This window comes from Schistocerca cancellata, chromosome 12 (genome assembly GCF_023864275.1).
Source record: "Schistocerca cancellata isolate TAMUIC-IGC-003103 chromosome 12, iqSchCanc2.1, whole genome shotgun sequence".
Lineage (NCBI taxonomy): Eukaryota > Metazoa > Arthropoda > Insecta > Orthoptera > Acrididae > Schistocerca > Schistocerca cancellata.
This window is the reverse complement of record NC_064637.1, coordinates 94,196,202-94,221,067: the sequence shown is the minus strand read 5'-3', so window position 1 is coordinate 94,221,067 and position 24,866 is coordinate 94,196,202. Positions and strand designations below refer to the sequence as shown.

The window sequence follows — 24,866 nt, the reverse complement described above, 5'->3', positions numbered from 1 at the left end:
GTTATATCTACATAGATTGTTTAGAAAATTAAATAGATCGGAGAAACATGAGACATTCCTTTCAGTGATGCTCAAAAAGCATATAAAGTGTTGGTTAAGCATTTAAATTTCAAATGTTTAACTTAGAATCTTAGTAATTTAACGAGTACTCTAGGATATTTGTCTGGTGAAACTTTAAATTCTGAGTCGGCACCTCGTTTAGTGCACGTGATTCTGTGCGTCATTCAACAGCTCGTCTATGTTTCTCAAATCTGCATCATCAGTTACTTCTAAACAAATCATTTCGTAAAATACTTGACTTTTTTCCAATTTGTTTCTTATTCAGTGCTATTCCAGATCTATGCTGTTTCTGAAACTCCGATCATATTTACATAGCTGAAGCTAATACTTGTTTGCTTGTTTACTTTGCAAATTTTCGCTGAGTTATACCTCATGGTTCCTTATTTTGGTCCTGCTCTGTGCATTCACTAACATCTGTAGCCCAGAAAACCACAGTTGGTACGACCTGCAGTGTCAATTCGAATGATTCGTGCACGTTGCTGTCCAAACTAACTGTAATTCTACTTGTGCCATCTCTATACAAATATTCCCTCATGAGTTCGTGGTTAATAGTATCAGCACATTCGAAAGTAACTGTCACATCCAATCAGTGAACAGTAGGCGCAAAAACTATATGCACTTGTGTAAAAGCTCTAGGACCGGTATATAGTAAGGTGTGTCTTACTCTGTAAGTTTAATTTCGAGTAGGCTTCCAACAGAACTGAAAAACGTGAATGGAAGGGCTTAGATTTGTACAAGAATTCCTTGCACTGTTTCAGTGTAACGTATTACTAAGTGCAAATGCTACTGTAAATTTTAATGCCTTCTTCAATTTTGATGCAATTTTTCCTGTTTTTTTTTGTTTTTTTTTTTTGTTTTATGAGATTTCTATGAATTACGTTCTTGCTTCTAATTGCATGGTTCCACAGAACGTCATGAATTATATCAAATCAAATACACAACGCTCTTCTTCACACGGAGAGAGGGGTCGTACGAGGTGAACGCAACGTGTTGCATGAAAAGTGTTTCGTTACACAGTACTTAATGTTCTAGACTCTCTGACTTGCTATTCAGTTTTCGTTGTGATATGCGTATCATAGTACCTCTTGATCGATCAGTAATGTAATATTTTTCGGATGTTGAGTTTATTTAAATTTATTTCATTTACACGTGTCTAGAGACATGATCGTAGCCGGCCGTTGTGGCCGAGCGGTTCTAGGCGCTTCAGTCCGGAACCGTGCTGCTGCTACGGCTGCAGGTTCGAATCCTGCCTCGGGTATGGATGTGTTATGTCCTTAGGTTAGTTAGATTTAAGTAATTCTAAGCCCAGAGGACTGATGACCTCAGATGTTAAGTCCCATAGTGCTTAGAGCCATTTGAATCATTTTGAACATGATCGTATCATATGTGCTATAAGTTACTGTAGCACAATCCACAGAAAATAGGTTGGTCTCCCGTCGTGCTTAAGGAGCATTCGTTGTTGTCTAACACCGCTGATAACGAATTCTGCACAAATCAGTGATGTGCAGCACCTGTTAAACCGTTTGGTCATTTATATGCCCCTGAGAATCTCTCACTGCCAGTTCATGCCCATACAACACTACTGAACCGTTCCTGATCATGATGGGTTGAGGCAGTTAATTATGTCATCCCCTGTGACGACCCACAAGTTAAATGTCACAAGTTATATGACTCATATCTCTGTACGTTAGGTTTCGGACATACACGAACTTCTCTTCTAATTCTGACCGACGCTCCATCCTGTAGGAATATGTGAAACTTTATTTTTAAGTGTGCAGCTTAATGGTCGGTGAATGTTTCAGGTTTCATCGAAGGCGTCACGTCCCAGGCATCATAGTGGCAGCTATTCTGATATACAGTGTTGAGGTCCATGGCACTTCTAACATGATCGACTGTCCATGTGAGGTCTCCACATCGGTGGCATCTTGCCATAATGCCTGTCAGGCACCTCCGTGCCTCCTCTCCAAGACCGTCCTCTTCCTGATACTGGAACTCCCAAACATCACTCAACTGACCGCTCCCTTGCTGGCCAATGTGCCAAGCCTGCACAGCCTCCACATTAAATCCTCCTCCATGACGACCGTCAGATCACCCGCCTTCGCCAACAACCCACAACTGGAAGAACTCAAAATGGAGGTACCGAACTTGACCATCTTGGAGCCTGGCGTCTTCCAGTCGCTGCGCAAACTCAAGCACCTACGGTTGGACTGTGCGATCCAGAGGTTGGATGAGGATCAGTTCGTCCTGTGCCCAGACTTGAGGCAAGTGAGCATTCACGCCAGGCTCCAGGAGATACTGCCTGGAACGTTCAGACACAATAAGGCACTCAGCTTCCTGAGGCTTGGCCATAACCACTTGACACAATTGCCAGATGGTCTGCTCGCCGGCAACCCTCAAGTGGATTACGTGGACCTCACTCACAATGGCATACGGACCATCTCTGCTGGAGCGTTCAGGAACGCTTCGAGCCTGCAACAGCTATTTCTGTCTCGAAATCATCTGAAAACCCTAGAGGAGGGGACACTGGACGGTGCAGAGCTGCTCATCGTTTTCCACGCTTCAGAGAACGAAATCACATACCTGCCCCCATCAATCTTCGCAAAAACTGTGTCGCTCATAGAAATCCATTTAGATTCGAACAGCCTGATGTCTCTTCCAAAGGACATATTTGCAGCTACCACCAGTCTCAAGGTAATATCCCATAATTTTATATTCTACTTCTAGGATTTCTAGGGACTGAGTTCCAATTTCAGCTCTTAATCTCTTGAAATAAGGCAGCCTTGGGAGCAATTTGTTTTATCTATTTATTGGCAATGACGCGTTTCGCCCTTGTGGCGGCCCCTTCAGATTATTTTATAAAACGCAGTTTAACCGTCAGTTATTTATTTGTCCCATTAGTCATCTACCGGTTTCAGTTATTAACCAACATCCAGAATGTAGGGTAAAACTGTGTAATTAAGAGCGTGACATTTTTCTTCGAAGCTGAACAATATCGAAATTATCCGGCAAAATTGTACAAGCAATTGATATAGTTTGTCTTAGAATACTGACAGTCATATCTTATGTTAAACAGACAGACTTCACAGGTCTGTTTGACTTGAGTATTCTAAGACGAATTATATCAGATGACTCTACAGTTTCACGAGATAATTTCGATACTGTTCAGCTTCAAACGAATACTCCATGCTTTTAACTAATCAGTTGCACCCTACATCCTGGATATTGGTTAAAACCCGAAACCGTTATGCGACTAATGGAACAAACGCATTTTATAAAATACTTTACTGCTGTTGAACCTCGCCTTATGGAAACAATACCTTCAGATTAATCTAGAGTGTAAAATAACATTGTGAGGCATAGGCACATTAAAAACGAGGGATGGTGATAGTACGAGGTAAAGTTCTATTCTGTGTAGCCGTCTCAGCAGCAAACAATAACTGTGAACTTACGTAAAACGTGATGTGGTGAGTCAACATCCTCCTTTAATACCAGAATAAGACATTAAGATAAAAATTATAAGGAAACATCGTTCTATTGCCATTAGACAAAGAAAAGTATAAGGGACCTGAAACAGGGAATAAAATGCCAAGTACAACTGCAATATCTACTGGGAAAAGGAACTATGGCAGACCAAAAAAATATTTAAAACAGTTTACGTAATAGGGAGCCAACCGCATTCTGGTGTACACAGCATGGAGCGTTGAGTACAGTGGACGAGATGTAAATATAATGCAATCGAGAGCACGAGATACGTCATATCTCGCAGCCGGCCACACAAACATAGAGCCGTAAAGGCAAGATATGTAGCCAAAATAACAGACATTATGGATAGATGGCATTGGTTAATTCAAGGAAAGTGGCTGCACAGTACATGTAAAATAAATAAATAAATACATTTTGTAAACACTAATATTATTAAAATTAAATTAGCGCAGTTATAGTGACAAAACAAGTGCGAAGACGTAAGCTATGTAAGGGTAAAATGACGTCCATGAAGTATGAAATTGTTATAACTTGCCTAAAAATAAAACTTAAAATTAGAGTAAAGCATAGCAGGTGGTAAAATAAAAAACCAGTAAGATGATAAATGAATGAATAATGTAGTGTCATTTCACAATAAAGAACTACTGACGGATCAATATCGTGAGTACGATAACATCATAATAAAATAGGTTTTTGCTAAGCAATAGATTATTCAGCGGAGATCTTAAGATCTCTTCTATTTTGTCCACAGCTGGTGGTCTCGCGGTCGCGATCTTTCTCCCCAAGAACGTGGTCGGAAGTTTCATGCGGCTTTTCGCGGATGATGCTGTAGTATACAGAGAAGTTGCAGCATTAGAAAATTGTAGCGAAATGCAGGAAGATCTGCAGCGGATAGGCACTTGGTGCAGGGAGTGGCAACTGACCCTTAACATAGACAAATGTAATCTATTGCGAATTCATAGAAAGAAGGATCCTTTACTGTATGATTATATGATAGCGGAACAAACACTGGTAGCAGTTACTTCTGTAAAATATCTGGGAGTATGCGTGCGGAACGATTTGAAGTGGAATGATCATATAAAATTAATTGTTGGTAAGGCGGGTACCGGGTTGAGATTCATTGGGAGAGTCCTTAGAAAATGTAGTCCATCAACAAAGGAGGTGGCTTACAAAACACTCGTTCGACCTATACTTGAGTATTGCTCATCAGTGTGGGATCCGTACCAGATCGGGTTGACGGAGGAGATAGAGAAGATCCAAAGAAGAGCGGCGCGTTTCGTCACAGGGTTATTTGGTAACCGTGATAGCGTTACGGAGATGTTTAACAAACTCAAGTGGCAGACTCTGCAAGAGAGGCGCTCTGCATCGTGGTGTAGCTTGCTGTCCAAGTTTCGAGAGGGTGCGTTTCTGGATGAGGTATCGAATATATTGCTTCCCCCTACTTATACCTCCCGAGGAGATCAAGAATGTAAAATTAGAGAGATTAGAGCGCGCACGGAGGCTTTCAGACAGTCGTTCTTCCCGCGAACCATACGCGACTGGAACAGGGAAGGGAGGTAATGACAGTGGCACGTAAAGTGCCCTCCGCCACACACCGTTGGGTGGCTTGCGGAGTATAAATGTAGATGTAAATGTAGATGTAGATGTAGAACGTGGTCCCGGGTTCGATTCCCGGCCGGTTCAGGGATTTTCATCTGCCTCGGGATGACTGGATGTTCGTGCTGTCCTCAACATTTAATCATCATTCATGAAAGTGGCGAGTTTGGACTGAGCAAAGGTTGGGAATTAGTACGGGTGCTGATAACCGCGCAGTTGAGCGCCCCACAAACGAAGCATCATCTACATCATCATCTTCTGTTTCCTACAAATGCATGAGCTTTTTTTCCTTTGCGCGCGGTATGTAGTACATGTAAGTTCTTTAACGTCGGGAGCGATCAGCGAAAGTCTAATTCTGTTTAAGATGACCTTCCTTGTTAAATAAACGATCACTAAATCTCGCTAGAAATTTCCTACCAGTCTGGCCCACATATGTGCCAATATCTTAAAATGCTATTTTACACCACTATGTTAATCAGAAAATGCCCCCACAAAGCCGAAACGCGAAATGGCCAGTAAATAGATAAAACAATTTCCAACAAAGACTTTCTTATTTCGGGAAATTCATAACCGGCTGCTGTCCCCAAGCACCCAACCTGGAATGGAACCAGTCTGTTCTTAGTCCTTTGCTATTTCTTCATTGTCTCATTACGTCCCTTTTTCAAATGGTTCAAATGGCTCTGAGCACTATGCGGCTCAACTGCTGAGGTCATCAGTCCCCGAGAACTTAGAACTAGTTAAACCTAAGGACATCACACACATCGACGCCCGAGGCAGGATTCGAACCTGCGACCGTACCGGTCGCGCGGTTCGACTGTAGCGCCTAGAACCGCTTGTCCACTCCGGGTGGCTGTGCCACTTCCCTTTTCCGTCCTGTCTTGGAATTCTTCCTGTTTTAAAATTATCTTCCCTAAAAAAATACTTCGTTTCAGTGTTTCTTCTTCTGATAACTTGCTCGTTTTCTTCAGCCTTCTACATACAGTTGGTTTCTTTTCCCTAAGGTGTCTGATGATCAACTGGATGAATCTATTTTACCAGTTCTGTAAACGTGTCCAAAAATAGTTATCCCCTCTTCCATGTTGTTTCTGGTGTTTTTTTCTATGCTCTAATAAACTGTATCGTTACACCGTAATTGAGCCGCTCAGGATTGGCTGAGCGGTCTAAGGAGCTGCAGTCATGGACTGTCTGGCTGGTCCCAGCGGAGGTTCGAGTCCTCCCTCGGGCTTGGGTGTGTGTGTTCGTCCTTAGGATAATTTAGGTTAAGTAGTGTGTAAGCTTAGGGACTGATGACCTTAGCAGTTAAGTACCATAAGATTTCACACACATTTGAACATTGTTTTGAACCTTAATTTAAAAATGCTACGCTTTTCTGAGGTCCTAATTTTTGCGTGTAATTCTTCTTTTTAATATTTAGAACTTGTAATTTAATACTAAATATACTACTGCAGAGCACCCTTCAAGTTTGAACTATTTCAATACAATGTTACCATGTTCCAGTAAAATGGATTAGCTCCTCTGTCGTGGCTGTTGAAAATTTGGGCGATGTCAGGTTAAGAATCCTTATCGTCTTATTGCATTAATTAATTGGGGTTGGGTTGTTTGAAGGAGACCAGACAGCGAGGTCATCGGTCTCATTGGATTAGGGAAGGACGGGGAAGGAAGTCGGCCGTGCCCTTTCAAAGGAACCATCCTGGCATTTACCTGGAGCGATTTAGGGAAATCGCGGAAAACCTAAATCAGGATGGCCGGACGCGGGATTGAACCGTCGTCCTCCCGAATGCGAGTCCCGTGTGTAACCACTGCGCCACCTCGCTCGGTCATTAATTAATTGCGCCATCGGGGAACATCTCATGAATACACAAAAACAGTCCGTGTTTTACTCATATTTCTATCCAACACTGCCCTATGAGGATCTCTGGGTGTAGCACATATATGGGGACGGACTTGATGAATTGGACAGGCGGTAGCAAAAACCCTCAGAATGTTCTTATCCATGGAAACACTAAGATGAAACGTTTCAATGAACTCAGTTAACGAGGTCATCATGATATTATCAGTCACCCATGGTGAAAACTGAAAATTCCTAGCTGCAGCCTTAACCAGTTACGTGATCTGAAAACACTGTAAACAGCGACACAGTTTTTTAATGTCATCGATACTCACGTTCTATTGTTTTCGAGTACCCGAATCTCTCACAAGATCTATGTATGACAAGTAGAACTGAGGGTATGGATTTGGTGGAGAAATCCAGCTGTTTCATTGACCCTAGTATTTTCTTATTCGTAGAAACTTTGAAATAACAGATGTTAACAATATCTATTAACTTGAAGCTTGTATTGTGGCACTGCCCGTTGTTTGTGGAAATCGAAAATTTCTGATAGCTTATGATTCCAAGTGGGTCTCGTGCTTGCCATGAGTAATCGCCTCAACCAATTATACTATCCGAGACCTCCTCCTGGATTGACGTAGGCTTCCAGTGTGACCAGATCTGTTCCTTCATTGTTGCCACTCCCACATATTGTGTGTATGATCCTTTGGTTGCAGGGACAGGAAATAATAAGAGGAAAATATTACACTTCTGTCTCGGTCATGGATTCATTCTCGCACGACCCACGTCCTTAAGATGACAGCACGCGATATGTATAACATTCGCTCTCGAATCCCATTACTTACCGAGCGAGGTGGCGCAGTGGTTACACACGGGACTCGCATTCGGGAGGACGACGGTTCAATCCCGCGTCCGGCCATCCTGATTTAGGTTTTCCGTGATTTCCCTAAATCGCTCCAGGCAAATGCCGGGATGGTTCCTTTCAAAGGGCACGGCCGACTTCCTTCCCCATCCTTCCCTAATCTGATGAGACCGATGACCTCGCTGTCTGGTCTCCTTCCCCCAACAAACCAACCAACCCATTACTTAATTACTCACTGGTCATACCGGACTCGAGAGTCCATTACCGCAGCAACGTATTTTCGCCATCTGTCCCTGTCCTGGGCTATTTCCTTCCATCCACCTTCAATACCTAGGCTCCTCAAATCAGCCTTCACGTTGTCCTCCCATCTACGCCTCGGTCTCCCCACAGGACGTTTTCCCTCTAGGTGCCCTACCAGTACTCTGCGCGCTGCCCTGCCCTCATCCATTCGAGCTACGTGACCCGCACATCGCAACCTACGTCATTTAATAATACTGGTTATGTCAGGGCTTGAATAGAGTTCGTGAACCTCTTCATTATGCAGTTTTCGCCACTCTCCGCTAATGTCATCCTTTTTTATCCGAAAAATTTTCCTCAAAATTTTGTTTTGAAATACTTGAAACGGCTTTTCATTTTACACAGTGAGAGACCAAGTCTCACACCCATACAGCATAACTGGTAGAATAATAGTTTTGTATATTCTAATCTTTAAATTCCTAGACAATATCCGTGATCTAGAATCCGATTGCGACACAGAGTTTCGTTTGCTATTACAGACTATTAATAATGCAGTCGCCACTGTAAGTTATGTTATTGCATCCTTTTATTTAAAATAACTACTTGTGGTCCCCGTTGAAGCAAATACCTTGTCACTTATATATAGTTAGCCTATTTACAGCCGTAATTCACCATCATCATAGTTTCTCTCCTTAATGACAACAGTCTTTCGCACTGGTCGTCGTTAGCTAGATTAAAGTTTCCTTTGATTTTCAATTCTCAATTATTGGACAGTTTCGGAAGTGTAGCGGTTTTCAAGTCTGATCCTTTTTTTTTGTCATTCCTGGTATCTTTCATTAATTTTAACATTTGTTTATAGCTAAAAACTACCTCACTTTCTCAATCTCATTTTCTACTTCCCATTTCATGTCCTTTCTTTCTCTTGATCGCTTTGTTTTATTAATTTTTATCTTTTTATACAGTTAAGAAAAATAATGTAGTGTTTAGTTTCGTGAATGTACACATCTATACTAATCTATACTACTATATAGACGTTGCTGTCGTCAAAAAAATTTTCGAAAATCTTTTAACCCATTTCCTTAACTGGAAAAATTGTTAGAAACAATCTTCCTGTGCTGTGAAAACGCGCTGTTTCGTTTTTCTTTCTAGCAGTCAGTTTCTCCTGTACGTATTTTCTGTCTCCTTATATGTGATTTTCAACAAAAATTGTATGCACGACAATGTGCTGTTTTTTTATTCCTCACATTCGCTTTTAAGCAAAATCAGAGAAGCCCTATTTATGACTAATCCGCTTTTGATTAGAATACTACGAGCCGTGTTTTTGTAAGTGACTACCGTTTGGAAATTAAAAAAAGGACGTGCTAAGATATCTCAACAATTTTATTTTTACATGAAAGCCTGTACCTTAATCTACTTTTCTACATAGTTTCCGTCAGTATTGAGGCACTTGTCATAACGTTGTACCAGTTTTTGAATACCCTCCTCATAGAAGTCTGCCGCCTTACTTGTTAACCACTGCATCACCACTCTTTTGACTTCGTCATCGTCTTGAAGACGCTGACAGCGCAGGTGTTTCTTCAAGTGCAGGAACAGATGGTAGTCACTGGGCGCAAGATCGGGGCTGCACGGGGGGTGTTCTAGAGTTTCCCATCGAAAAGATGAGATATTTGGTCTGATTTGCCACATGCGGACGGGCATTGTCTTGCAGCAAAACGATGCCCTTGCTCAACTTCCATGGACTGTTGCTTTGATTCTGGTGTGGCGTAGACCACCCATGTTTCATCGTCCGTAACAATTTGGCTTAAGAAATCATCACCGTCGTTGTGGAACCGCTCAAGGAAAGTCAATGCACTGTCTAAACGTTTGGTTGTGCACATGGGTCAACATTTTTGGTACCCAACGCATGCACCATTTTCGGTAATTCAAGTGCTCGGGCACAATGCCATACAAAACACTACGAGAAACATTAGGAAAGTCATTCCGCAAGGAGGAAATCGTAAAACGTCTGTTTTCCCTCACCTTACTGTCCACTTCCTGCACCAAACTTTCATTAACGACCGAAGGACGCCCACTCCCTTATTCATTACGCATATTTGTGCGGCCATCTTAAATGCTCTCACCCACTTTCTTACCATTCCATCACTCATGATGTTTTCTCCGTAAACTGCATAAATCTCACAATTAATATCGATCGCTTTTAGGCCTGTAGCACTAAGAAATCTTATAACAGCCCGTACTTCACAGTCGGCGGGACTCACGATTATCGGAGGCGTCTTAAACACTCAGTACACAACGTAAACAAGGAAGAATCAGACTGTAATGGCGTCAGTGCGTAGATTAAGGTACAGGCTTTCATGTAAAAAATAAAATTATTGAAATATCTTAGCACGTCTTTTTTTAATTTCAATACGGTACTTACTTAAAAAACACGCCTCGTACGAGGTGCATTCAAGTTCTTAGGCCTCCGATTTTTTTTCTAATTTACTCACCCGAAATCGATGAAACTGGCGTTACTTCTCGACGTAATCGCCCTGCAGACGTACACATTTTTCACAACGATGACGCCATGATTCCATGGCAGCGGCGAAGGCTTCTTTAGGAGTCTGTTTTGACCACTGGAAAATCGCTGAGGCAATAGCAGCACGGCTGGTGAATGTGCAGCCACGGAGAGTGTCTTTCATTGTTGGAAAAACCCAAAAGTCAGTAGGAGCCAGGTCAGGTGAGTAGGGAGCATGAGGAATCACTTCAAAGTTGTTATCACGAAGAAAATGTTGCGTAACGTTAGCTCGATGTGCGGGTGCGTTGTCTTGGTGAAACAGCACACGCGCAGCCCTTCCCAGACGTTTTTGTTGCAGTGCAGGAAGGAATTTGTTATTCAAAACATTTTAGTAGGATGCACCTGTTACCGTAGTGCCCATTGGAACGCAATGGGTAAGGATTACGCCCTCGCTGTCCCAGAACATGGACACCATCATTTTTTCAGCACTGGCGTTTACCCGAAATTGTTTTGGTGGCGGCGAATCTGTGTGCTTCCATTGAGCTGACTGGCACTTTGTTTCTGGATTCTACGTCTCATCCATTGTCACAACCGACGAAAAGAATGTCCCATTCATGCTGTCGTTGCGCGTCAACATTGCTTGGCAACATGCCACACGGGCAGCCATGTGATCGTCCGTCAGCATTCGTGGCACCCACCTGGATGACACTTTTCTCATTTTCAGGTCGTCATGCAGGATTGTGTGCACTGAACCCACCGAAATGCCAACTCTGGGGGCGATCTGTTCAACAGTCATTCGGCGATCCCCCAAAACAATTCTCTCCACTTTCTCGATCATGTCGTCAGACTGGCTTGTGTGAGCCCGAGGTTGTTTCGGTTTGTTGTCACACGATGTTCTGCCTTCATTAAACTGTCGCACCCACGAACGCACTTTAGACACATCCATAACTCCATCACCACATGTCTCCTTCAACTGTCGATGAATTTCAATTGGTTTCACAAGACGCAAATTCAGAAAACGAATGATTGCACGCTGTTCAAGTAAGGAAAACGTCGCCATTTTAAGTATTTAAAACAGTTCTCATTCTCGCCGCTGGCGGTAAAATTCCATCTGCAGTACGGTGCTGCCATCTCTGCGACGTATTGACAATGAACGCGGCCTCATTTTAAAACAATGCGCATGTTTCTATCTCTTTCCAGTCTGGAGAAAAAAAATCGGAGGCCTTAGAACTTAGAGCTTTGTACTTCTACCTGTTCACAGATTACAATTATGCGAGATGGACAGAGGGATGGGGAAGTATTGGACGGAGAGAGAATTAGGAAATGAACATAGAGAGGAGGAAGAAGGAGACGGGGATGGAGAGAGAGAAAGAGAGAGAGAGAGAGAGAGAGAGAGAGAGAGAGTGAGGACGAGGAGATGGAGAGAAAGATAGAGGGGAGGAGGAATTGGGAAGACAGAGGGTGGAGGAGGTGAGGCACGGAAAGAGGATGAAGGAGGAGGAGTTAGACAAAGAGAGGAGGGAGGTGGCGATGGGCAAAGAGATGGGACAGTAGCAGAATAGGACCTATATCCGAGTCACATGCATATGTGGCAGTTGTGAAGCATCCGTGGGTTCGCTAACAACTTTATAAAAGAAGAAAACAATTTTATTGGTGTACTGTGGATTGTCTCAATAATACCAAAAATTGTGAAACTAACGATTGAAAATTAGTATAAACCGTCAAACACACATATTAGAGTTAAGTCTACTGTTAAGCCCGATATGTTCGTTTGAGAGGTATGGATTTATTGGTTGATTATTCGGCCGCTTGGTGCAATTCTTTCTATTTGACGCTACTTTTGTGACTTGCACGTCTTTGTGATGAAGATGAGATGAAATGAAATGATTACACACAAGCACCCAGTCCCCGACCGAAGAAAATCTCCACCATGGCAGGGAATTGAACCCAGAATTCCATGATCAAGAGGCCGTAGTGCTAACAAGTGGGTCACAAGCTGCGCACCGTTTGTCACGTTGTACTACACTATACTTGATATTAGCTACACCGCTGACATTGTGGAGTAGTAGAGAATACAACATATTTGGATATTTTGCTCCAACTAATCACAGACAATGTAGCAAATTACGGTAATGCAGAAAACCTGATTTCACTACGTGCAACACGCAGCTAGAATCATAACCTTTATAAAGTTTTTATTATGAAACCACCGAGGCGTGCTAATGCCCAAACTAGTTAACGATTAACAATGTGATTATATCAGTGTCATTCCCCACGACTTTTTCCTACTATACTCTGGTGAACTTTTACAACTTGTTACTTCCATGGTTGCCTTCTTTGGAATGGACAGCAGTAGATGTTTGTAAACATTTCGCCACATAGTGTGGGTGATGAGACATGAGGTTATCTGCAGAATTGGAGAAGATAGAAATATCTTTCTATGCTATACAATGACAAGAAAACAGGATAATATACATCATCATCATCATCATCATCATCATTTAAGACTGATTATGCCTTTCAGCGTTCAGTCTGGAGCATAGCCCCCCTTATACAGTTCCTACATGATCTCCTATTCAGTGCTAACATTGGTGCCTCTTCTGATGTTAAACCTATTACTTCAAAATCATTCTTAACCGAATCCAGGTACCTTCTCCTCGGTCTGCTCCGACTCCTCCTACCCTCTACTGCTGAATCCATGAGTCTCTTGGGTAACCTTGCTTCTCTCATGCGTGTAACATGACCCCACCACCTAAGCCTGTTCGCCCTGACTGCTACATCTATAGAGTTCATTCCCAGTTTTTCTTTGATTTCCTCATTGTGGACACCTTCCTGCCATTGTTCCCATCTACTAGTACCTGCAATCATCCTAGCTAATTTCATATCCGTAACCTCAACCTTGTTGATAAGGTAACCTGAATCCACCCAGCTTTCGCTCCCATACAACAAAGTTGGTCGAAAGATTGAACGGTGCACAGATAACTTAGTCTTGGTACTGACTTCCTTCTTGCAGAAGAGAGTAGATCGTAGCTGAGCGCTCACGGCATTAGCTTTGCTACACCTCGCTTCCAGTTCTTTCACTATGTTGAGAATATGCATCCTAAGTACTTGAAACCGTCCACCTGTTCTAACTTTGTTCCTCCTATTTGGCACTCAATCCGTTTATATTTCTTTCCCACTGACATTACTTTCGTTTTGGAGATGCTAATCTTCATACCATAGTCCTTACATTTCTGACCTAGCTCTGAAATATTACTTTGCAAACTTTCAATCGTATCTGCCATCACAACTAAGTCATCCGCATATGCAAGACTGCTTATTTTGTGTTCACATATCTTAATCTCACCCAGCCAGTCTATTGTTTTCAACATATGATCCATAAATAATATGAACAACAGTGGAGACAGGTTGCAGCCTTGTCTTACCCCTGAAACTACTCGGAACCATGAACTCAATTTACCGTCAACTCTAACTGCTGCCTGACTATCCATGTAAAGACCTTTAATTGCTTGCAAAAGTTTGCCTCCTATTCCATAATCTTGTAGAACAGACAATAACATCCTCCTAGGAACCCGGTCATATGCCTTTTCTAGATCTATAAAGCATAGATACAATTCGCTGTTCCACTCGTAACACTTCTCCATTATTTGCCGTAAGCTAAAGATCTGGTCCTGACAACCTCTAAGAGGCCTAAACCCACACTGATTTTCATCCAATTGGTCCTCAACTAATACTCGCACTTTCCTTTCAACAATACCTGCGAAGATTTTACCCACAACGCTGATTAAGGAGATACCTCTGTAGTTGTTACAATCTTTTCTGTTTCCATGTTTAAAGATTGGTGTGATTACTGCTTTGCTTTAAGATATCAGGGAGTAACCACACATGGTATTAGAGAGTTGTACAGAGTAAGAACTATAACAGTTGAGAACATGGTAAAAGTGCAAAGTCCGAAGTGACCGGAAAATATCGCTGGTGATTTCTGCATATCAGAAGGGTAAAAGGACGGACCTGCGAAATTTAAGACCAATATTTTCAACATCGGTTTGCTGAACAATCCTCAGTTCGAATATAAAAAAAATTATTTTGAGAGGCAAAAGCTTGTATCCACAAATCAGGACCTTCTTAGGATGAAACGCTTTTGCAAAACTCAGCTTACACTTTTTTCACTTGAGATCCTGCGAACAATGAATGAATGGCAACAGGCGGATTCCATATTTATACACTCCTGGAAATTGAAATAAGAACACCGTGAATTCATTGTCCCAGGAAGGGGAAACTTTATTGACACATTCCTGGGGTCAGATACATCACATGATCACACTGTCAGAACCACAGGCACATAGACACAGGCAACAGAGCATGCACAATGTCGGCACTAGTACAGTGTATATCCACCTTTCGCAGCAATGCAGGCTGCTATTCTCCCATGGAGACGATCGTAGAGATGCTGGATGTAGTCCTGTGGAACGGCTTGCCATGCCATTTCCACCTGGCGCCTCAGTTGGACCAGCGTTCGTGCTGGACGTGCAGACCGCGTGAGACGACGCTTCATCCAGTCCCAAACATGCTCAATGGGGGACAGATCCGGAGATCTTGCTGGCCAGGGTAGTTGACTTACACCTTCTAGAGCACGTTGGGTGGCACGGGATACATGCGGACGTGCATTGTCCTGTTGGAACAGCAAGTTCCCTTGCCGGTCTAGGAATGGTAGAACGATGGGTTCGATGACGGTTTGGATGTACCGTGCACTATTCAGTGTCCCCTCGACGATCACCAGTGGTGTACGGCCAGTGTAGGAGATCGCTCCCCACACCATGATGCCGGGTGTTGGCCCTGTGTGCCTCGGTCGTATGCAGTCCTGATTGTGGCGCTCACCTGCACGGCGCCAAACACGCATACGACCATCATTGGCACCAAGGCAGCAGCGACTCTCATCGCTGAAGACGACACGTCTCCATTCGTCCCTCCATTCACGCCTGTCGCGACACCACTGGAGGCGGGCTGCACGATGTTGGGGCGTGAGCGGAAGACGGCCTAACGGTGTGCGGGACCGTAGCCCAGCTTCATGGAGACGGTTGCGAATGGTCCTCGCCGATACCCCAGGAGCAACAGTGTCCCTAATTTGCTGGGAAGTGGCGGTGCGGTCCCCTACGGCACTGCGTAGGATCCTACGGTCTTGGCGTGCATCCGTGCGTCGCTGCGGTCCGGTCCCAGGTCGACGGGCACGTGCACCTTCCGCCGACCACTGGCGACAACATCGATGTACTGTGGAGACCTCACGCCCCACGTGTTGAGCAATTCGGCGGTACGTCCACCCGGCCTCCCGCATGCCCACTATACGCCCTCGCTCAAAGTCCGTCAACTGCACATACGGTTCACGTCCACGCTATCGCGGCATGCTACCAGTGTTAAAGACTGCGATGGAGCTCCGTATGCCACGGCAAACTGGCTGACACTGACGGCGGCGGTGCACAAATGCTGCGCAGCTAGCGCCATTCGACGGCCAACACCGCGGTTCCTGGTGTGTCCGCTGTGCCGTGCGTGTGATCATTGCTTGTACAGCCCTCTCGCAGTGTCCGGAGCAAGTATGGTGGGTCTGACACACCGGTGTCAATGTGTTCTTTTTTCCATTTCCAGGAGTGTAGATTTCCAGAAAACATCTGACACGGTCCTAACTGTTAACGAAGGTCCGAGAATGCGAAATACGTTTCCAGATATGTGAGTGGCTGGAAGACTTCCTAAATAACAGAACCCAGTACGTTGTCCTCGACAGCGAGTGTTCATCAGAGATCAGGGTGTCGAGAGGAGTGCCCCAGGGAAGTGTGATAAGACCGCGCTTGTTCTCTGTATGTGTAAATGACTAGGCGCACAGGGTGGGCAGCAGTTTACGTGTATTTGCTGATGATCCCGTGGTATACGGTAAGGTCTCAAAGTTGAGTGGCAATAGGAAAATACAAGACGACTTCACAAAATTTCCAGTTGCTGTGATCAATGGCAGCGAGCTCTAAATGTGGCAAAATGTAAGTTAATGCAGATGAACAGCAAAAATAAACAAAAAATGGTCGAACAGTGTGCTAGTAGTGTGCTGGTTGACACAGTCACGTTCATTAAACAACTGGGATTAACGTTAAAGGCGAATATGAAGTCGAACGAGCATAGAAGGACAGTAGTCGGGAAGGTGAATGGTCGACATTTTGTTTATTGGGGGAATTTTAGGAAAATGTGGTTCATCTTTAAAGGAGACAAAACACTAGTCCAATCCGCCGTTCAGTACTGTCCGAGTGTTTGGGACCCGCAACAGTTTGGATTAAAGGACGACATCGAGTCAATTGACAGGTGGGGTGGTAGATTTCTTGCCAGTAGTTTCGAACAACATGCAAGTATTATGGAGCTCAGAAAACTCAAATGGGAATCCCTGGAGGAAAAACGATGTTCTTTTCGAGAGGATTAGGGCGTACTGAGACATATAGACAGTGGCTTTTCCCTCGCTCTATTACCAGTTGGGACATTAGAGGAAAATAAGTGGTAGTGGCATAGGGTACCCTCTGCCACGCACCGCACCTTGTCTTGCAGAGTACGTATGTAGATGTGGATGTAGGAGAATTGTGGCTCGTTGCATCAAACCAGTCAGAGATATGGTGATTAAAAAAAAATGGATAACCTTGTGGATAAAATCGGAAGTTCACTGAGACTTTTTGCGGATGATGCTGTGATATGTCGAGAGGTTGTAACAACGGAAAATTGTACTGAAATGCAGGAGGATCTGCAACGAATTGACGCATGGTGCAGGGAATGGCAATTGGATCTGAATGTAGACAAGTGTAATGTGCTGCGAATACATAGAAAGAAATACCCTTTATCATTTAGCTACAATATAGCAGGTCAGCAGCTGGAAGCAGTTAATTCCATAAGTTATCTGGGAGTAGGCATTAGGAGTGATTTAAAATGGAATTATCATATAAAGTTGATCGTCGGTAAAGCAGATGCGAGACTGACGTTCATTGGAAGAATCCTAAGGAAATTCAATCCGAAAACAAAGGAAGCAATCCGAGCCGGCTGGGATGGCCGAGTGGTTCTAGGCGCTACAGTCTGGAACCGCGCGATCGCTACGGTCGTAGGTTCGAATCCTTCCTCGGTCATGGATGCGTGTGATGTCCTTAGGTTAGTTAGGTTTAAGTAGTTCTAAGTTTTAGGGGACTGATGACCTCAGATGTTAAGTCCTATAGTGTTCACAGCCATTTGAACCATTTAAAATGCAATCCGAAAACAAATTAAGTAGGTTACAGTACAATTCTTCGCCCACTGCTTGAATATTGCTCACCAGTGTGGGATCCGTACCAGATAGGGTTGATAGAAGAGATAGAGAAGATCCAACGGAGAGCAGCGCGCTTCGCTACCGGGTCATTTAGTAATCGCGAAAGCGTTACGGAGATGATAGATAAACTTCAGTGGAAGACTCTGCAGGAGAGACGCTCAGTAGCTCGGTACGGGCTTTTGTTGAAGTTTCGAGAACATACCTTCACCGAGGAGTCAAGCAGTATATTGCTCCCTCCTACGTATATCTTGCGAAGAGACCATGAGGATAAAATAAGAGAGATTAGAGACCACACAGATACATGCCGACAATCCATCTTTCCACGAACAATACAAGACTGGAACAGAAGGGAGAACCAATATACTCAAAGTACCCTCCGCCACACACCGCCAGGTGGCTTGCGGAGTATGGATGTAGATGTAGCTAATTACCTAAAAGATGAGCCACCGCTCCAAACACCCAGAAACGAGAATCACCAATGTATTGTGGGCCTGAGAGTAAGTCGAGTTGAGTTTGGAGTGTACGGTCCTTCTGCCCCAGGTACTGAGCCTGCGCTCCAACTGACTGGAGTCCCTGGAGCCAGAGCTGTTCCGGCACACCCGCCAGCTGACCACGCTGGAGCTCACTGGGAACGCCCTCAACACCCTTCCATCAGACGTGTTCGCCGGGCTGCAGAGCCTGCGCTACCTCTACCTGTCGGACAACCAGCTGGCCTCACTGCCCGCCGATGTCTTCAGGCCGACCACTGCCCTGCTGCAGCTGGTGATGTCAGGGAACCTCCTCCAGGAACTGCCAGAGGTAGTGCTGGGCGGCTGCCCCCAGCTGGCATTCTTCTTCGTGGACCACAACCGGCTCAAGAGTCTGCCCGGGCGACTCTTCGCCAACAACACCGAGCTCCGGACTGTCTCGCTCGAAAACAACAGTCTTAGGAGGTACCAATTACTTTTTATTACTTTGAAATTTACACTTTGTCTGTGTACGCGAGAGCGCAGTGGGTTCTTGAACTGGGTCGTGATATGACATTGCATATTGAGTCAAATGTACAAGGTCGTTAGCCAAAATATGTAGCCCAAATACATTGAAGAGCCAAAGAAACTGGTACACCTACCAAATATCATGTAGGTGCCCCGCGAGGACGCAGAAGTGCCGCAACACGACGTGGCATAGACTCGACAGTAGTGCTGGAGGCAACTGATTCCATGAATCCTGCTGCGCTGTCCATAAATCCATAAGATTAAGAGGGGATGGAGAGTTCTTCTGAACAGCTTGTTGGAAGGCATGCTGAATAATGTTCTTGTCTCGGGGGTTTGGTGGCCAGCAGAAGTGTTTAAACTCAGAACACTGTTCCAGGAGGCACTCTGTAGCAGTTGTGGACGTGAGGGGTGTCGCATTGTCCTCATGGAATTGCCCAAGTCAGTCGGAATGTACAATGGACAAATGGATGCAGGTGACCAGACAGGACGCTTACGTATGTGTCACCAGTCAGAGACGTATCAGGGACGTATCCGGGGTCCCATATCACTTCAACTGCACACGTCCCACTGCATCACAGAGCGTCCACCAGCTTGAACAGCCACCTGCGGACATACAGGGTCCATGAATTCATGAGGTTGTCTCCATACCCTTACACGTCAATGCGCTCGATACATTTTGAAAAGACACTCGTCCGACCAGGCAACTTGTTTCCAGTCATCAATGTCGATGTTTATGAGCCCAGACGAGGCGTGAAGCTTCATGTCGTGCAATCATCAAGGGTACACGAGTGGACCTTCGCCTCCAAAAGCCCATGTAGAAGGTGTTTCGTTGAATTGTTTGCACGCTGACTCCTGTTGATGGCCCAACAGTGAAATTTGGAGCAATTTGCGGAAGGGTTGCACTTCTGTCACGTTGAACGATTCTCTTCAGTCGTCGTTGGTCCCGTTCTTGCCGGATCTTCTCCCGGCTGCAGCGAAGTCAAAAATTGGATGGTTACCGGATTCCTGATATTCATGTACACTCGTGAATGGTCGTACGGGAATATCCCCACTTCGTCGCTGCCTCGGAGATGCTGTGTCCATCGCTCGTGAGCCGACTGTAACAACACATTCAAACTCACTTAAATCTTGATAGCCTGTCTTTGTAGCAGCAGTAACCGATCTCACAACTGCGTCAGACGCTCGTTGTCTTTTCCGACCGCAGCATCGCATTCTGCCTGTTTGCATATCTCTGAATACGCATGCCTATACCAGTTTCTTTGGCGCTCAGTGTATGATGAATAACACAAAGCGAAGTTATAGTTCAAGGTAGTTCAAGGGGGAATCTAAACAACTCCCAGTGGTCAGTAAATAAAATTATGATCATACGAGTAACTGTAGTACTCATTATCTTCTCTGGAGAAAAAGTTACTGATCGTTTGATTTGGTCAGTGTGTGCACAGTGGAATCATCATCACAGTGAGAGCTACAAAATTAGGCATACAATAGGTAATATTTGTTATTTGTGGATCTCCTAACCATGGAATAGTTGAAACTTCCTGGCAAATTAAAACCGTGTGCTGGACCGAGGCTCGAACTCAGGGCCTTTGCCTTTCGCGAGCAAGTGCTATACCAACTGAGTTACTCAAGCACGACTGACAACCCATTCTTAAAGCTTCACAGTACAAGACGAGGTACAGGCAGAACCGAAACTGTGAGCAAGGGTCGTGAGTCGTGCTTGGTTAGCTCAGTCTGTAGAGAACTTGCCTGAGAAAGGCCCGAGTTCGAGCCTCGGTCCAGCACACTATTTTAATCTGACAGGAAGTTTCATATCGGCTCACACTCCACTGAAGAGCGAAAATCTCATTCTGGCATGGAATAGTTCTTTAACAGTCTTGGCATCTTGAAATCTCAGTCAAGTCCAATAGATTTTTATTTTCTCTATATGACGGAGACAAACCACAATAAGTTGACAGAGGGAAAAGTTCTCTAAAAGCCTGATCGAATGTATACTATATGAATCTAATGCAATGTAGAGGAATCATATTATATGGAAGAATGCGTGGAGAAAACGCAACAAGTTTTCCTTATATAGGTAGCCCACTGCTTCAAAGTTAATAAGACCGAAACGCAAACTATAATCAACTTGGCATCTCAAGCCGCTTCCCACAAGAAGCAACTTCAGTAGTGTTCAGAATGTGGGTGACGCTACTGCATTTCCCCTTTATCAGCAAATCATGTGACAATCAACACCAGATAGGAGCGACGAGATGAATAGCCTCGAATTTTCGTCCTGCGTCCTCAGCCTCTAATGTTTAAAAACCTCTACTTGAAAGGGTCGACTGTGTGCTGTTGCCAATGGGATGAACAACAATATCGCTTATATCGCGAAAACACAGGGAAACTCAGCAGAAAATTCCTACTCTTGTACAAAACGCACGTTAACATGCAGGAGTTTGGTAATGGCCTGGAGCAAGCTCACCTTGATTGCCTCGCCCCAAGCAGGGTGGCGGGGACGACTCGTTCGATTGGATACGGCGAACTTTTCGAGCGAAAGCAACTGACGTTCCCACTCTGGTCAGAAGGCGCCACAGCGTCCTCCCGTCTGATGCCCATACAGAAAGGCAAAATTATTATGCTTTCTCTAGAAACCGCAATGGTGGTACATCCTCTCTCCACAGTGAGGCCAAGCAACCCATTCACAATCAGGCTAGTCGGTCGAACGCTCCCTCGTCCCCTCCCCCTGCTTACAGGATTGCCGACATATCTGACTGTGTGTGGGCACACCCTCTCGTAACCCAGTCTTGTGGCAGCTATCATCATGTCAAAATGGAAAGGAAAAGGGCAGAGCGTGGAGTGGTAGGCAGCAGGTGGGGCTAGCAGGTACACTACTGGAAATTGAAATAAGAACACCGTGAATTCATTGTCCCAGGAAGGGGAAACTTTATTGACACATTCCTGTGGTCAGATACATCATATGATCACACTGTCAGAACCACAGGCACATAGACACAGGCAACAGAGCATGCACAATGTCGGCACTAGTACAGTGTATATCCACCTTTCGCAGCAATGCAGGCTGCTATTCTCCCATGGAGACGATCGTAGAGATGCTGGATGTAGTCCTGTGGAACGGCTTGCCATGCCATTTTCCACCTGGCGCCTCAGTTGGACCAGCGTTCGTGCTGGACGTGCAGACCGCGTGAGACGACGCTTCATCCAGTCCCAAACATGCTCAATGGGGGACAGATCCGGAGATCTTGCTGGCCAGGGTAGTTGACTTACACCTTCTAGAGCACGTTGGGTGGCACGGGATACATGCGGACGTGCATTGTCCTGTTGGAACAGCAAGTTCCCTTGCCGGTCTAGGAATGGTAGAACGATGGGTTCGATGACGGTTTGGATGTACCGTGCACTATTCAGTGTCCCCTCGACGATCACCAGTGGTGTACGGCCAGTGTAGGAGATCGCTCCCCACACCATGATGCCGGGTGTTGGCCCTGTGTGCCTCGGTCGTATGCAGTCCTGATTGTGGCGCTCACCTGCACGGCGCCAAACACGCATACGACCATCATTGGCACCAAGGCAGAAGCGACTCTCATCGCTGAAGACGACACGTATCCATTCGTCCCTCCATTCACGCTTGTCGCGACACCACTGGAGGCGGGCTGCACGATGTTGGGGCGTGAGCGGAAGACGGCCTAACGGTGTGCGGGACCGTAGCCCAGCTTCATGGAGACGGTTGCGAATGGTCCTCGCCGATACCCCAGGACAACAGTGTCCCTAATTTGCTGGGAAGTGGCGGTGCGGTCCCCTACGGCACTGCGTAGGATCCTACGGTCTTGGCGTGCATCCGTGCGTCGCTGCGGTCCGGTCCCAGGTCGACGGGCACGTGCACCTTCCGCCGACCACTGGCGACAACATCGATGTACTGTGGAGACCTCACGCCCCACGTGTTGAGCAATTCGGCGGTACGTCCACCCGGCCTCCCGCATGCCCACTATACACCCTCGCTCAAAGTCCGTCAACTGCACATACGGTTCACGTCCACGCTGTCGCGGCATGCTACCAGTGTTAAAGACTGCGATGGAGCTCCGTATGCCACGGCAAACTGGCTGACACTGACGGCGGCGGTGCACAAATGCTGCGCAGCTAGCGCCATTCGACGGCCAACACCGCGGTTCCTGGTGTGTCCTCTGTGCCGTGCGTGTGATCATTGCTTGTACAGCCCTCTCGCAGTGTCCGGAACAAGTATGGTGGGTCTGACACACCGGTGTCAATGTGTTCTTTTTTCCATTTCCAGGAGTGTATTATGACTTTTGATGACTATTAAGGTAAATACATTGTTTGTTCTCTATTAAAATCTTTCATTTGCTAACTATGCCTACTAGTAGTTAGTGCCTCCGTAGTTTGAGTCTGTTATTTAGCTGGCAGTAGTGGCGCTCGCTGTATTGCTGTAGCTTGAGTAACGAAGATTTTTGTGAGGTAAGTGATTTGTGAAAGGTATAGGTAAATGTTAGTCAGGCCATTGTTTTGTAGGGATTTTTAAAAGTCAGATTGCGTTGCGCTAAAAATATTGTGTGTTAGTTTAAGCTCAGTCTTGTATAATTTGTTCTAAGGGGACGTTTCAGTATGGCAGTGGAGTTGACAAACCTGGACCCTAAATCCCACTGCTATAGAATGGTCCACATAAAGGCTAGGGGAATTGGCCAAGTGGTCAGCCTGTGAATGGGCAGCTAAAAGACTGGATCCGCCATTACCACAAAACTGTCCAACTCCCTGGGAAATGCAAAGACAAGCAACAGACAGGGAAAGACTGGCAGCAATAGGAGATCATTCTAAAGACTGATGAATTTAAAAAAAAACCGCAAATGAATGAGATTAGCGCCCCTTGAACCAAACTTAGACCAATATCCGAGATTAATTTGTTGCAGTGAAGAGTCAGGATCAAGCAAGGCTTCCTGACAATTTCAGTATCTGGAGGAACTCATAACATGAATTGTCACATCCATTATCATTCCAAGAAAAGTGACCTTACTGCATTTGGCTATGAGTGCATTATTTCTGTACATTATCCTTTCAGGAAAGCAGTCCTATTGAAATGAAAATACAAAACACACAGTCCTGAGTTTTACCAGCATGGATTAACCCATAACTGAGGATAACTCCCCCAACAATTTCTTGTGTATGTCATGTTAGCAAGCTTAAAACCCATCATCAGTTCTGAAACAGTTATCCTGCCAGTTATTAGACAATTTTGATGTTGACATAAAAGTTTTCTGGGTTTGGTACCGCGTCATAATGTAAAAACTACTGCTGCTATAGAAAAGCCAACGTTTCGGCCACGATTGCAGCGGCCTTCTTCTGGGTCTAGACCCAGAAGAAGGCCGCTGCAATCGTGGCCGAAACGTTGGCTTTTCTATAGCAGCAGTAGTTTTTACATTATGACGCGGTACCAAACCCAGAAAACTTTTATGTCGACTGACTCTGGCCGCGGAAGCCTACGCAATTAAATTTTGATGTTGTTAGCTATGAGTTTATTAAGTCTACACGTTTCCCACCCGAGAGAAACTTGAAACTAATTCTCACGACCTTCCTGTTCATCTGAAACCACAATGTAGAGTATGGGACAATGAGCAATTTATGAACTTGTCGTATACTAGGTTTGTGTCTTATCCACAGCCTCCCAGCTGAGCTGTTTTCTGGAACACCATCGCTGAACCTTCTGCTGTTGGGACGAAACCCGTGGAACTGCAGCAGCTGTGACGTCACAATGATGTCTGCCTGGATAGCATCACGACACATCGACATCGGTGATGTCGTCCCACGCTGCTCAGGGCCCGGGCCACAAGCTGGCAGGGACATACACCAGGTGGTTCCTGGTCACTGCCTCAAGCATCGTGTCCTATAGGGTGTTGGGGTAGGTGTCTCACAAGAGGAAGCTACACTATCCAGTCAAGTCAATATGACCGCTGGATGTCATCCAGAAAGTCACACATCATCTGGACAAGGAGGAAGCTACAGCTCTTACA

General features: G+C 45.1%; 2 protein-coding genes across 2 annotated transcripts in view; both read left to right on the top strand.

Moving 5' to 3' along the window:
- The window catches only part of LOC126109702 (platelet glycoprotein V-like), a 45,387-nt gene extending 26,847 nt beyond the window's left edge, over positions 1-18,540 (top strand). Inside the window, exon 4 of the transcript XR_007523715.1 lies at positions 18,422-18,540. The gene's annotated coding sequence lies outside the window, so the exon portion shown is untranslated. The remainder of the gene's footprint in view (positions 1-18,421) is intronic.
- LOC126109480 (platelet glycoprotein V-like) lies at positions 1,945-24,745 on the top strand. The gene is made up of 3 exons (XM_049914507.1): positions 1,945-2,751; positions 18,452-18,813; positions 24,517-24,745. Exons 1-3 carry the CDS (start codon positions 1,945-1,947, stop codon positions 24,743-24,745), a joined length of 1,398 nt encoding a protein of 465 aa, XP_049770464.1.
- The last annotated feature ends 121 nt before the right edge of the window (positions 24,746-24,866 follow it).

Coding starts and splice junctions, on each gene's coding strand:
- LOC126109480 (XM_049914507.1), top strand. CDS start 1,945: ATGATCGACTGTCCATGTGAGGTCTCCACATCGGTGGCATCTTGCCAT. Junction 2,752..18,451: donor CAGCTACCACCAGTCTCAAG/GTAATATCCCAT, acceptor AACTGACTGGAG/TCCCTGGAGCCAGAGCTGTT. Junction 18,814..24,516: donor GAAAACAACAGTCTTAGGAG/GTACCAATTACT, acceptor TCTTATCCACAG/CCTCCCAGCTGAGCTGTTTT.